Source organism: Ahaetulla prasina, chromosome 4 (genome assembly GCF_028640845.1).
Source record: "Ahaetulla prasina isolate Xishuangbanna chromosome 4, ASM2864084v1, whole genome shotgun sequence".
In the NCBI taxonomy this organism is placed as follows: Eukaryota; Metazoa; Chordata; class Lepidosauria; order Squamata; family Colubridae; genus Ahaetulla; species Ahaetulla prasina.
The window spans coordinates 144,774,352-144,787,492 of record NC_080542.1 but is presented as its reverse complement, the minus strand read 5'-3'; the positions used below and the strand labels follow the sequence as shown (position 1 = coordinate 144,787,492).

The following is a 13,141-nucleotide window of genomic DNA, read 5'->3' as shown; positions in this document are numbered from 1 at the left end:
AACTGTGCGCTGATGACACTCAGCTATACTTTTCCACCCCGGGCCACCCCAGCGAAGCTGTCGAAGTGCTGTCCCGGTGTTGGAAGCCGTACGGGTCTGGATGGGGAGGAACAGGCTCAAACTTAATCCTTCCAAGACGGAGTGGCTGTGGATGCCGGCACCTCGGTACAGTCAGCTGCAGATTGGCCCCGATGGAGTCATTGGCCCCGATGGAGAAGGTACGCAACTTGGGCATGCTCCTGGATGGTCGGTTGTCCTTTGAAGATCATTTGGCAACCGTCTCCAGGAGAGCTTTTTATCAGGTTCGTCTGATCCGCCAGTTGCGTCCCTTCCTGGACTGGGATGCTCTATGCATGGTCACTCATGCTCTCGTTACCTCTTGCCTGGACTACTGCAATGCTCTCTACATGGGGCTCCCCTTGAAGAGGCCCATGAGACTTCAGCTAGTTGAGAATGCGGCTGCGCGGGTTATTGAGGGAGCAGTTCGGAGCTCCCACGTAACACCTATCCTGCGCAGACTGCACTGGCTATCTGTTGTTTTCCAGGTGCGCTTCAAGGTATTGGTTACCACCTTTAAAGCACTCCATGGCTTAGGACCGGGCTACCTACGGGACCGTCTACTGCCGGCCTCTATCTCCCAGTGTCCGGTGCGTTCCCACAGAGAGGGACTCCTCAGGGTGCCGTCAGCCAAACAGTGTCGACTGGCAGCCCCCAGGGGGAGGGCCTTCTCTGTGGGGGCTCCTACCCTCTGGAACGAACTTCCCCTTGGGCTTCGACAATTACCTTACCTTAGGACCTTTCGCCGCGAACTTAAAACCTATTTATTTCATATGGCTGGACTGGCCTGATTTTAATTTTAAATTTTAATTGAATTTTGATGGGTTTTAAATTTCTGTAATTTTATGGGGTGTAATGTCATTTTAAATTTTCTGGCAAATCTGAATCAGTTTTTTAAGGGTTGTTTTAATGATTGTGTATGTTTGTTTGTATTTTATTTGCCTGTTCACCGCCCTGAGTCCTTCGGGAGAAGGACGGTATACAAATTAAAACATTATTATTATTATTAAAAGCCACCTCCCTCCTTTGCATTCCCTGCTTCTCCTGCCCATCCTTTAATCTCATTTTTTTTCCTTGTTTATTTCACTGTTTTATTGTTTCACAATTTCGCTACTGTTAAGTTTACACTTCTTTTCATTTCTGCTTTGACTGTTATAAACCGCCTAGAGCAGGGGTGTCAAATTCACGGCCTGGGGGCCGGATCCGACCCACTGGATGCTTAGATCTGGCCCGTGGGGCTGCCCTGGAAACAGCAAAGGACCGGTCTGTGGTGCCTTTGCCAGTGAAAACGGAGCTCGGGAGGCAGCCCTCCTGAGCTCCATTTTTGCTGGCAGAGGGTTGCAGGAGGTCATTGCAGCCGAAACAGAGCTTGGAAGCTCATTTTAGCTGGCAGAAGGTTGCAGGAGGTCATTGCAGCCGAAACGGAGCTTGGGAGTCCATTTTTGCTGGCAGAGGGTTGCAGGAGGTCATTGTAGCCGAAACGGAGCTTGGAAGCCCATTTTTGCTGGCAGAGCACTCAGGCCGCTGCAGGCAACCCTGACATGAGTGACTTCGAGCTGGCCATGCCCACCCTGGTCCCCCAAGGTCAAATATAACCCTGATGCGGCCCTCCATGAAACCGAGTTTGACACTCCTGGCCTAGAGTCAGAACTGAAGAAGCTTATTGGATGAGAAATGTCCTCAAGGAAAAACAAAAAAAGTCCAAATACCTTTTGGAAAAGCACCTTTGGGACAAGATGGGCAAATATTTCAAGCTCCATTGTTGATGGGGATTATGAACCAAGTTCTTCACAACGACTCAGAACATTTTGTTTAGATTATTTAAATCCTACCTTTTTTATTTTTATAAAGAACTCAAGGTAGCAAATATACCTAATACTCTTTTCCTCCTCCTATTTCCCCACAACAACACGGCTGCAAGGTGAGTTAGTTGATAGAGAATGACTGTCCCAAAGTCACCCAGTCGGCTTTCATATCTAAAATGGGATTCGAACTCAAAGGCTCCTGATAATTGATCCAAAGTAACCCAGCCAATTTTCATGCCTGAAGTGTGAACTCACTGTCTCCTAGTGATTGGCCCAAAGTCACCCAGTGGGCTTTCATGCCCAAGGTAGAACTAGAATTCAGAGTCTCTTGATTTCTAGCCTTCACCAAACTGGTTCTCAGTGTGGATCAGTGTGATTTATTGGAAGATAGTCATGATTTAAATCTGAGTGGGGCGGTGGCCTAGAGGTGGAGCTCTCGCCTCACAGTCAGGAGGCTCTGAGTTTGATCCTAGGTAGAGGCAAATATTTCTCTCTCTGGGCACGATGAGAATATATCTGCTAAATATAACTCCACGTTGGTGACAGAAAGGGCATCCGGCCAGTAAACACTTAACTCCAATCAATTGCCCAGACTCCGCTCCGCAAGGGATTATGAGGTCATTAAATGAAGATGATGATGATGATGAGTCATGATTTAAATCTCACTCATAGGGGGTAAAATGCAACTGGGTCCTGTTACCCCGCTACATCCTGCAGACCTGCCCAAATCTCCCCATTCCTGCACTACAAGATGAGCATCATACATACGTTATATTTCTCAGAATCAGTGTTTTCTCTGCCATAGAATGTGGATTCAGTGGCTTAAAGCGTACAAGATGCTGCGAGGTCATGTCTATAAGCTCGCCGGGCAGAGGAATGCTTTCTCCACCAGAAACCGACAAAAGTTCCAACGCTATCAGCTCTCCGCGTCCTGGGAATAAACGGAATACAAGTCTTTTTTTAAAATATCTTGCAACAAAGAGATAGGGATGAGATGATTAGCTCACCATGCAATTTATCATAATATCGGAGTTGAAAGGGGCCACAAGAAGGCACCAAGTCTAACCATCAGTGGGGGAGTTCCTCACTGCAGGACGTCTGATTAAATTACTCCCACAGAGGATGGGCTCATTTCTGCTTAAATACATCCCACCAGGACAGGGGTCAGCAACTCGCGGCTCTGGAACCACGTGTGGCTCTTTCATCCCTCTGCTGCAGCTCCCTGTCACCAGTCAGCTCCACAGCCGACCTGCGACCTCCGGTTGGCAGACTGGACCTCCGGTTGGCAGAATAAAAAAGGACGCCATGCTAGGAGGAGACTCTATGGTGGGGGAACTGGACTTCCGGTCGACTCCAGAATTGAATGGGGGGCTTCCGGTTGGACCTTTGTGGCTCTTTGAGTGTTTAAGGTTGCCAACCCCTGCACCAGGGGGATCTCAGCCCCTCAACAGGTCATTGGTCTCAGTTTCAGGCTGCAATTACCATTAGGAACTTTTCTTAACATTCACCCATATCAAGTTACCATGTATTGGCCCATCCCTCCATCCATCCCTCCATCCCTCTGATTTTTATCATGCCTTTATTATTTTCATAAATAATACATGGTGGCAAACATACCTAATTCTCCTTCTTCCTGTTTCCCCCAACAGTAAGCTTGTGAGGTAGGTTGGGCTGAGAGAGTGGGACTAAAGTCACCCAGCTGGCTTTCATGTCTAAGGCTAGACTAGAACACCCCATCACCCAAATTCCAAATTCACTTTTAACAACTGCAGTTGACCCAAATTCACTTAACAACTGCAGTTGATTTGCTTAATGTGGCAAAAACAGGTTATAAAATCATGTACAGTTCTCTTAATAATATAAAATCAAGTACAGTTCTCTTAATAATTTCCTTGCTTAGCAAAGGAAACTCTGGTTTCAATTGTGGTCATAACTCAAGGACTATATTATCCTGGCTCTCTTAATGCCACGGTTAAAGAATGAAATCTTTAAGAATCTACTCGGCTTGGCTTGTTGTTTTGTTAATTTGCACAATCTCCAACTGTAAACATGATGCTGCCGGTTAAAGGATCTTATTCGAGCTGTGGTGACAGGGTGGTTAGAATGCAGTATTGCAGGCTAACTCTGCTGACTGCCAGCAGTTCGACTCTGACTGGCTTAAGGTTAATTCAGCCTTCCATCCTTCTGAGGTCAATAAAATGAGGACTCAGATTGTTGGGAGGTGGGGGGGGGGAAAGGCTGACTCTGTAAACCGCTTAGAGAAGGCTGCAAAGCAGTGTGAAGTGGTATGTAAGTCTAAATGCTATTGCTATTGCTATTATTAGTAATAATATAGCAAATAGCAATAGCAATAAGATTAGTGATGCCCAACCTCTAGCCCAAACCTCGGCATTTTAGCTTTAACAGGGGGGAGGGGAAACAAAGAGATGTGAGTGGCAAACCTGTCACGGAAATCTCGTTGATATGGCAGTTGTCACAAACGGTGAGGTATGTCACTGTTAGGACTTCAGCAGAAACAGGCATGAACACTACCTGGAAATGAACATTTCTGCATCATCAAAACACCAGCAATTATAAAAACTTTTTTTTAAAGACGTAAGAAAGTAAAATGTCATCATGAATTTCCTCCAGGTTTGGCAATTATCTGAGAATCCCAGTTACTGATCTGTAGCTTCTAATTCTTATTCTACAAATGTTTGTTTTAAAAATAAATATATTTTGTTGCAACTATCCTTACTACAGATGATCCTCAACTTACAACCATAACTGAGCCCAAAATTTATGTTGCTAAGTAAGAAATTGGTTCAGTGAGTTTTGCCCCATTTTACGACTTTTCTTGACACATCTGTTAAGTGAATCGCTGCAGTTGTTAAATTCGTAATACCGTTGTTAAATGAATCTGGCTTCCCCCATTGATTCTGCTTGTCAGAAGGTCGCAAAAGGGATCACATGACCCCGGGGACACTGCAACTGTCATAAATGTGAGTCAACTGTCAACCATGCAAATGTAAATTATGTGACCATGGGGATGCTGCAACGGTCGTAAGTCTGAAAAATGGTCATAAGTCACTTTTTTCAGTGCCGTTATAATTCTGCACGGTCATTAAGTGGTTGTAAGTCGAGGACTACCTGTACCATTTTTCCTTTCAAAATGTAATGCCAGAACTTGACATTTCCAGATTATCAATCTAATGCTTTAGAATCGGCTATCAAGGAGATTGATTTCTTTTATACAGTTATACAACTGTATATAGTTTATACAGTTATACAATTAACTAGGGTAATTGAGACCAGGAAAACTGGTTATTGTCATAAAGTACAAGGTCATGTGACCACGGTAACTCACAATTGCAGTTCCAGCGCTTCCACTTACGGTTCGGTGAAACCTGCTTGGCATTAAATGTGACATCACGTGATCGGCATTGGTGACCTCCTGCTAACTTTACCATTGACTCTGCTTGTCAGAAATTGGCAATGAAGACTGAAATTGGCGATCAGAAGTTAACAGATTAACAGAGTTGGAAGGGACCTTGTAGGTCATCTAGTCCAACCCCCTGCCCAAGCAGGAGACCCTACATATCACATGATAAATGGGACCCTGTGATTGTTGTAACTGCAAGCTTGTTAACCAAGCACCAAAATTGCAACCGTATGATCACAACAACTGCCACAACTTTGAGGACCAATCATTAAGTTTCTTTGTTCAATGCTGTAATAACATTGAATGGTCGCTAAATGAATGGTTTTTAATTGACAACTGCCTGTATTTCTTCTTCCTCCTCCTCCTCATTTAGCGAAGAAGTGTTAAGCTATTTTCTTCCTAAGGTAAGCTTTTAATATTATAGAAAAGTAAGTGTAAACTACTTCTAGCATGAAAAAGAAGGGGGAAATTTTTCTATTTTCTTCTCTTTTTTATTTTATTCATCAAATTTCTGATCATCTGTAAATCAAAATATCATACAGGTAGTCCTCGACCAGCAACCACAGTTGAGCCCTAAATTTCTGTTGCTATGAGAGACAAATGTTAAGTAAGTTTTGGCCCATTTTACTATCTTTCTTACCACAGTTGTTAAGTGAATCATCATAGTTGCTAAGTTAGTAACATGGTTGCTAAGTGAATCTGGCTTCCTCATTGACTTTGCTTGCCGGAAGGTTGCAAAAAGGGATCACATGACCTTGGACACACAGCAACGTCATAAGTATGAGTCAATTGCCAAGCATCTGAATCACATGATCATGGGGTGCTACAAAGATTGTAAGTGTGAAAAATGATCATAAGTAACTATTTTTCAGTGCTGTTGTCACTTTGAATGGTCACTAAATGAATAGTTGTAAGTTGAGGACTACCTGTACTTGAAAAATCTGAGAAAATCATGATGTGGTGAAGCTTTTCTTATCTTTCGATGTGAGAACAAACTGCGAACAAAGCACACTCGCTATAACTATAACTCACTATGAAATTTGGTCTAGTTGCACTTTAGGCTTGAAAGTTGAGTGACTTTGGGTCAATCACAAGAAGGCTCTGAGTTCTAGACATGAAAACTGGCTGGGTGACTGTGGGCCAGTCATTCTCTCTCAGCCCACCTTACAAGGTTATTGTTGTAGGTGAATAGGAAGAAGATGATGTGTTGGACATGTTCACTGACTTGATCTATCGGTGAAAATAATAAAGGCAGGTGAAAATAACTAAACAAAAAAATAACTACCTGATACAGTTCTACATAAAATCCTCCTGGGACTTTGAAAGCAGCTGATCCTAATATATATTCCCTAGTCAAATGAAGGAGGCATTGGCTACATCCTGCTTAGAGAGTAACCAAAATGAAAATAAAATGAAAATGGCATTATTAAGTTTGCAAGTAGGATGGAAGCATGAGCGATATTGCCAGGAACTGACCTCAATTGGGATAGACTGACCCGGAGCAAGTTCGAAGACAGCCGGACAAATCCCAAATGGACATTGCTCCACGTAACCCAGAGTGGCGACTGACTTCAAATCAAGAGGGGGGAAAATGAATCCGATTAAGAGCTGATTTGCATGACCAGTTTGCCCCAGGAGAAGGAGAGAACCCTATTTCCCAAAGGGATGAATTCTTCCTACTATTCAACTCAGGCAGTTTCCACCCGTCTGTTAGCAATAGCTCTTAGACTTATATAAACTCCATTTCCAAGATGGTGCCACCGAAAGCTGCCTCGGTGAAATGCTCTCTAATGGTTTCTCTATTTTTCATTATTCTCTGCGAATCTTCTCATCGTTCCCATCACCCATCTCCTTCCTCTTATGACTGTATGACTTACTTGTATCCTTACGATTTATATTTATATTGATTGCTTCCTGACTGCTTATTTGTACCCTATGACTATCATGAAGTGTTGTACCTTAGAATTCTTGATGAACGTATCTTTTCTTTTATGTACACTCATATGCACCAAAGACAAATTCTTTGTGTGTCCAATCACACTTGGCCAATTAAGAATTCCTATTCTATTCTATTCTATTCTATTCTATTCTATTCTATTCTATTCTATTCTATTCTATTCTATTCTATTCTATTCTATTCTATTCTATTCTATTCTATTCTATTCAACTCTACTCTACTCTACTCTACTCTACTCTACTCCACTCTACCCTACCCTACCCTACCCTACCCTCTGTTCTATTCTATTCTATTCTATTCTATTCTATTCTATTCTATTCTATTCTATTCTACTCTACTCTACTCTACCCTACCCTACACTATATTACACTACACTCTGTTTTATTCTATTCTATTCTATTCTATTCTATTCTATTCTATTCTATTCTATTCTATTCTATTCTATTCTATTCTATTCTACTCTACCCTGCCCTGCCTACCCTGCCTATCCTGCACTCTGTTCTGTTCTGTTCTATTCTATTCTATTCTATTCACTCTGCTCTGCTCACTCTGCCCTGCCCTGCCCTACCATGCTCTACACTCTGTTATTCTGTTCTGTTCTGTTCTATTCTGTTCTATTCTGTTCTGTTCTGTTCTCCATTCTATTCTATTCTATTCACTCTGCTCCACTCTGCCCTACCCTGCCCTGCCTACACTCTATTCTGTTCTAGTCTAGACTAGTCTAGTCTAGTCTGGTCTGGTCTAGTCTGGTCTGGTCTAGTCTAGTCTGGTCTGGTCTGGTCTAGTCTGGTCTAGTCTATTCTACACTACACTACACTGCACTCTGTTCTGTTCTGCTCTGCTCTATTCTATTCTATTCTATTCTATTCTATTCTATTCTATTCTATTCTATTCTATTCTATTCTATTCTGTTCTATTCTATTCTATTCTATTCAACTCTCTACTCTACTCTACTCTACTCTGCTCTGCTCCACTCTGCCCTACCCTGCCCTGCCTACCCTACACTCTGTTCTATTCTATTCTATTCTGTTCTGTTCTATTCTATTCTATTCTATTCTGCTCTGCTCTGCTCTGCCCTGCCCTACCCTACACTCTGTTATTCTATTCTACACTGCACTCTGTTTTGTTCTGTTCTATTCTGTTCTATTCTGTTCTATTCTGTTCTATTCTGTTCTATTCTGTTCTATTCTGTTCTGTTCTGCCCTACCCTGCCCTGCCCTACCCTATCCTACACTCTGTTCTGTTCTGTTCTGTTCTGTTCTATTCTATTCTGCTCTGCTCTGCTCACTCTGCTCTGCCCTGCCCTACCATGCTCTACACTCTGTTTTGTTCTGTTCTATTCTATTCTGTTCTATTCTGTTCTATTCTGTTCTATTCTGTTCTGTTCTATTCTGCTCTACTCTGCTCCACTCTGCCCTGCCCTGCCCTGCCTACCCTACACTCTGTTCTATTCTGGTCTGGTCTGGTCTGGTCTGGTCTGGTCTGGTCTAGTCTGGTCTGGTCTGGTCTAGTCTGGTCTAGTCTGGTCTAGTCTATTCTACACTGCACTGCACTGCACTCTATTCTGTTCAACTCTGCTCTGCTCTACTCTACTCACTCTACTCTATTCTATTCTGTTCTGTTCTGTTCTATTCTGTTCTGTTCTGTTCTGTTCTATTCTATTCTATTCTATTCTGTTCTATTCTATTCAACTCTACTCTACCCTACCCTACCCTACACTCTGTTCTATTCTATTCTATTCTATTCTATTCTATTCTATTCTATTCTATTCTATTCTATTCTATTCTATTCTATTCTATTCTACTCTACTCTACCCTACACTACACTCTGTTCTATTCTATTCTATTCTATTCTATTCTATTCTATTCTATTCTATTCTATTCTATTCTATTCTCCTCTACCCACCCTACCCTACCCTACCCTACCCTACATTGTATTCTATTCTATTCTATTCTATTCTATTCTATTCTGTTCTGTTCTGTTCTGTTCTGTTCTGTTCTGTTCTGTTCTGTTCTGTTCTATTCAACTCTACTCTACTCTACCCTACCCTACACTCTATTCTATTCTATTCTATTCTATTCTGTTCTGTTCTGTTCTGTTCTGTTCTGTTCTATTCTATTCTATTCAACTCAACTCAACTCTACTCTACTCTACTCTACTCTACTCTACTCTACTCTACTCTACTCTACTCTATCTTTATTGCTTTTCTCTGCACATGGTGAACACGTACGTTCACAGAGAAGTGGAGAGAAAAGATGGAGCTGTCCCGCCTTGCACACATTTTTTTAACTAAGTAAAAGGAGCAAAAGTTCTGCACTTTCACCATCTACACTCCAGAATCTGAAACTCCAAGTAGGTAGGGGTTTTTTTTTCGTTTTTTTTTTACTGGAACAGAAAGTTAATGAATCCACCAAGCAAGGGATGAATTCACCTGGCTATTGCAGTGGACAAAGCGGAAGTGGTTGATATTCAAAAAAAGATTTCTTAAAGCCAAGGACTATCCATAACCACATCCTTTTTGGTCCCTCAGAAACCCAGAATACCAACATATGTGCCCCCCGCCCGGTTGTCGGAGATCTTCCCCTTTTGGTTCTACTTCATCAGGACTGGTGCAGTAAGGAAAGAGCATCTGTTCTGTAACACTCACCCGAAAGTTAGGCGGTGGCCACATGTCCTTCGGCATGATGCAAAACTTTCCAACGCTGAGCCCTTCGTTTTTGCACTCAAACTCTACAAATTTTACTCCGCCCACCAAGCAGGCTCCACAATCCAGGATCTGTGGCACTGAAAGGAGGACGGATGCAAAAGTAGCAAATGCAAAAAATCACATTTTGATTATTTAAAGTCGGAAATCGTGAATAAATCTGGAAGAGCGGCTTCCACAGTACACAGGAGACTAGGAAGGGTAAGGAAGAAATGACTTGCGGGAGACAAGGTCCTGCAGGTTTCTGTTCTCAAGTGAAGGGCACTTGGTGCTCTCTGAGCTTGCTTGTTTTATTTTATTTTATTTTATTTTAATTTAATTTAATTTAATTTATTTATTTATCAAACACAACAGTATATATAAGTATAAGCATGAAATAACCATATAAATAACCATATAAATTGGATACAATTAAAGGGAACATTAGGACAGGAACAGTAGGCACGCTGGTGCACTTATGCACGCCCCTTACAGACCTCTTAGGAATGGGGTGAGGTCAATAGTAGATAGTCTTTGGTTAAAGCTTTGGGGATTTTGGGAAGAGACCACAGAATCAGGTAGTGCATTCCAGGCAGTAACAATTCTGTTACTGAAGTCATATTTTCTACAATCAAGATTGGAGCAGTTCACTTTAAGTTTGAATCTATTGTGTGCTCATGTATTGTTGCGATTGAAGCTGAAGTAGTCTTTGACAGGAAGGACATTGTAGCGGATGATTTTATGAGTTATACTCAGGTCATGCCGAAGGCGACGGAGTATAACTTGCAGAAGTTTCACTTCCCTAAACTAGAGCACCAAGGACCCCTCATGTTAACCCTGAGCTACAAATATTCTCCTTTATGGCTACTCTCAAGTCTCGAGCTGTGAGATTAGACTGAAGCTGCCATACTTAAAGATGAAGTAGGCACAGATATCTAAAGATGGCTGGTCACAGATGCTGGAGCTTTGGCCTAATCTCATTTGTCAGCTTTGGAAGCCATACTAGGCCAGAAGCTTCCCTCCTGCCACTTTCTCATGTGTGGGAAAGTAGGAGGGGGAGATTTAGTTGAGGGGCCCATTAGGCACAATAGCATTCTTCCTGCTAGTCAAGGTCAGGCCGGTCCTGCAGCTGGAGAAGGAGTGGTCGGAGTGATGTCTCGAGATGGGATGGATGGCGATTGGAGCATGTGAAGAGGAATCAGGGGGTGGTTTTGGGGTTTTTGATTTCCTGAGGGAAAACCCGGATCTCTCAGATTCGGATTTTCCCAGATGTGCCAATTTACCTATCCTAGTAAAAGAACTTTGAAAGAGGCCTGCTTCGGAGTTTTTACTTGGGGAGGGAGTTTTCTGGAACGCTGACAACGTTTTCATGACATCATTACAGGTAGTCCTCGACTTACAACCATAGTGACCATTCAAAGTTATGATGGGATTGGAAAAAAGTGGCCTATGACCGCTTTTCACACTTACGACCATTGCAGCATCCCCCATGGTCATAAGATCATGACACCTGGCAACTGACTCGTATTTATGGCAGTAGCAGTTGTCCCGGGGTCATGTTTGCAACCTTCTGACAAGCAAAGTCAATGGGGAAGCCAGATTCACTTAAGTACCATGTTACTCACTTAGCAAGTGCAGAGATTCAGTTAACAACCCTGGTGGGAAGAAAGGCCGTAAAATGGTGCAAAGCTCACCGAACAACTGCCTCGTTTAGCAACGGAAACGTTGGGCTCAACTGATAGTTGAGGACTACCTGCACTGACTTTTCATTATTAGGGTGAGGAAGCATTTTGCTAATGAAACCTTTAATAAGTTGAAAAGCAAAGAAGCTCTCCCTTGGGTGATTGTCACATAATCAGCTCACGTGTTAAGATGGGAGGTGGCCTTCTGCCTTGCAGAGGGACCAGGAGCGGAAAGGCTGCCTGCGATTCCACCAGTAGATAATCATCGTACTCTGCGAGATATTCAGGAATAAACTGGATGATGTAGAAACAGCTCATCCCAGGAGCAACGAGTCCACCTTCACCTGGAAACTTCCCTGGAAAGGAAGGACTTTCATTAGAAAATTCTGACTGTATGGGTTGCTTGTGCTTGTCACGTAACACCACAATGGTGGGAACCAGTGGTGGGATTCAGCCGGTTCGGGAGAACTGGTAGTTAAATTCCAGGCTGGCCACACCCGGCCCTGCCCCTTCCAGGGGTCCCCACGCACCCCATTTTGGCTCCCAGGTAAGTGCAGGGAGGCCTTTTAGGCCCAAAAATGGGGAGCAGGGGGGCAGCATCACCCCCACAGCCGGTTTTCACTCCCAGGAGGCTTCAGGGAGGCTTCCTAGGCCCATTTTCACTCCCAGGGGGCTGCAAAGGGGCCTACTAGGCCCAAAATAGGGTGTGGGGGGAGGCAGATCCCCCCGCGGCCCATTTTTGCTTCCATGGGGGTGCAGGAGGCCAAGTGCTACCTATCACCCCCCCTGGCCACACCCACCAGGGCCACTCCCACCCAGTTGGTCATTAGGGCAGAGAACCGGTTGTTAAATTATTTGAATCCCACCACTGGTGGGAACTCTTTATATGGATAGTCCTCGAATTACAACCATTCATTTAACAACAGTTCGAAGTTACGACGACACTGGAAAAAGTGACTTGCACACTATTTTTCATACTTATGACCACTGCAGCATGATCAAAATTCCACCACTTGGCAACTGTCATGTTATTTATGATGGTTGCATTCTCCTGGGGTCATGTGACTACGGTTTGTAAGCTCTCCAGCTGGTTCCAAAGAGCAAAGTCAATGAGGGAAGCCAGATTTGCTTAATAAACGCATGATTCACTTAGTAACTATGGCAAAAAAGGTAATAAAATGGGGCAAAACTCACTTAACAACTGCCTGTTTAGCAATGGAAATTCTGGTCTCAGTTGTGGTTGTAAGTTGAGGACTGCCTGTATATGTATCTAATTGTGTGTTTGTAAGAAACATAGTAAAAACAGAAATTCCATAAAAGTCCAGTGTACTATGTTGGAGGACAACATAGCCATAAAAAGGGGATTCACAAAATCATGATTTGTAATCCTATTTCATAATATCGTATGAAAGAGAATTAAAATCAATCAACCCAGCTCCACACTCAAGAGGGGCTGAAAAAGCCAGGTCTTCATGCATGGTCTGCCACCATTAATATAGTGCCCTGTAGATTTTGCAATCATATTATGATAAAATA

General features: G+C 43.0%; 1 protein-coding gene across 1 annotated transcript in view; it reads right to left on the bottom strand.

Moving 5' to 3' along the window:
* Positions 1–13,141, bottom strand: part of DLEC1 (DLEC1 cilia and flagella associated protein) — an 86,942-nt gene that overhangs the window by 55,009 nt on the left and 18,792 nt on the right. Inside the window, exons 9-13 of the mRNA XM_058183285.1 lie at positions 11,788–11,961; positions 9,888–10,024; positions 6,760–6,852; positions 4,304–4,394; positions 2,631–2,793 (exon numbers count right to left, since the gene is read on the bottom strand). Of these exons, the coding sequence (XP_058039268.1) occupies positions 2,631–2,793; positions 4,304–4,394; positions 6,760–6,852; positions 9,888–10,024; positions 11,788–11,961 (658 nt within the window). The remainder of the gene's footprint in view (positions 1–2,630; positions 2,794–4,303; positions 4,395–6,759; positions 6,853–9,887; positions 10,025–11,787; positions 11,962–13,141) is intronic.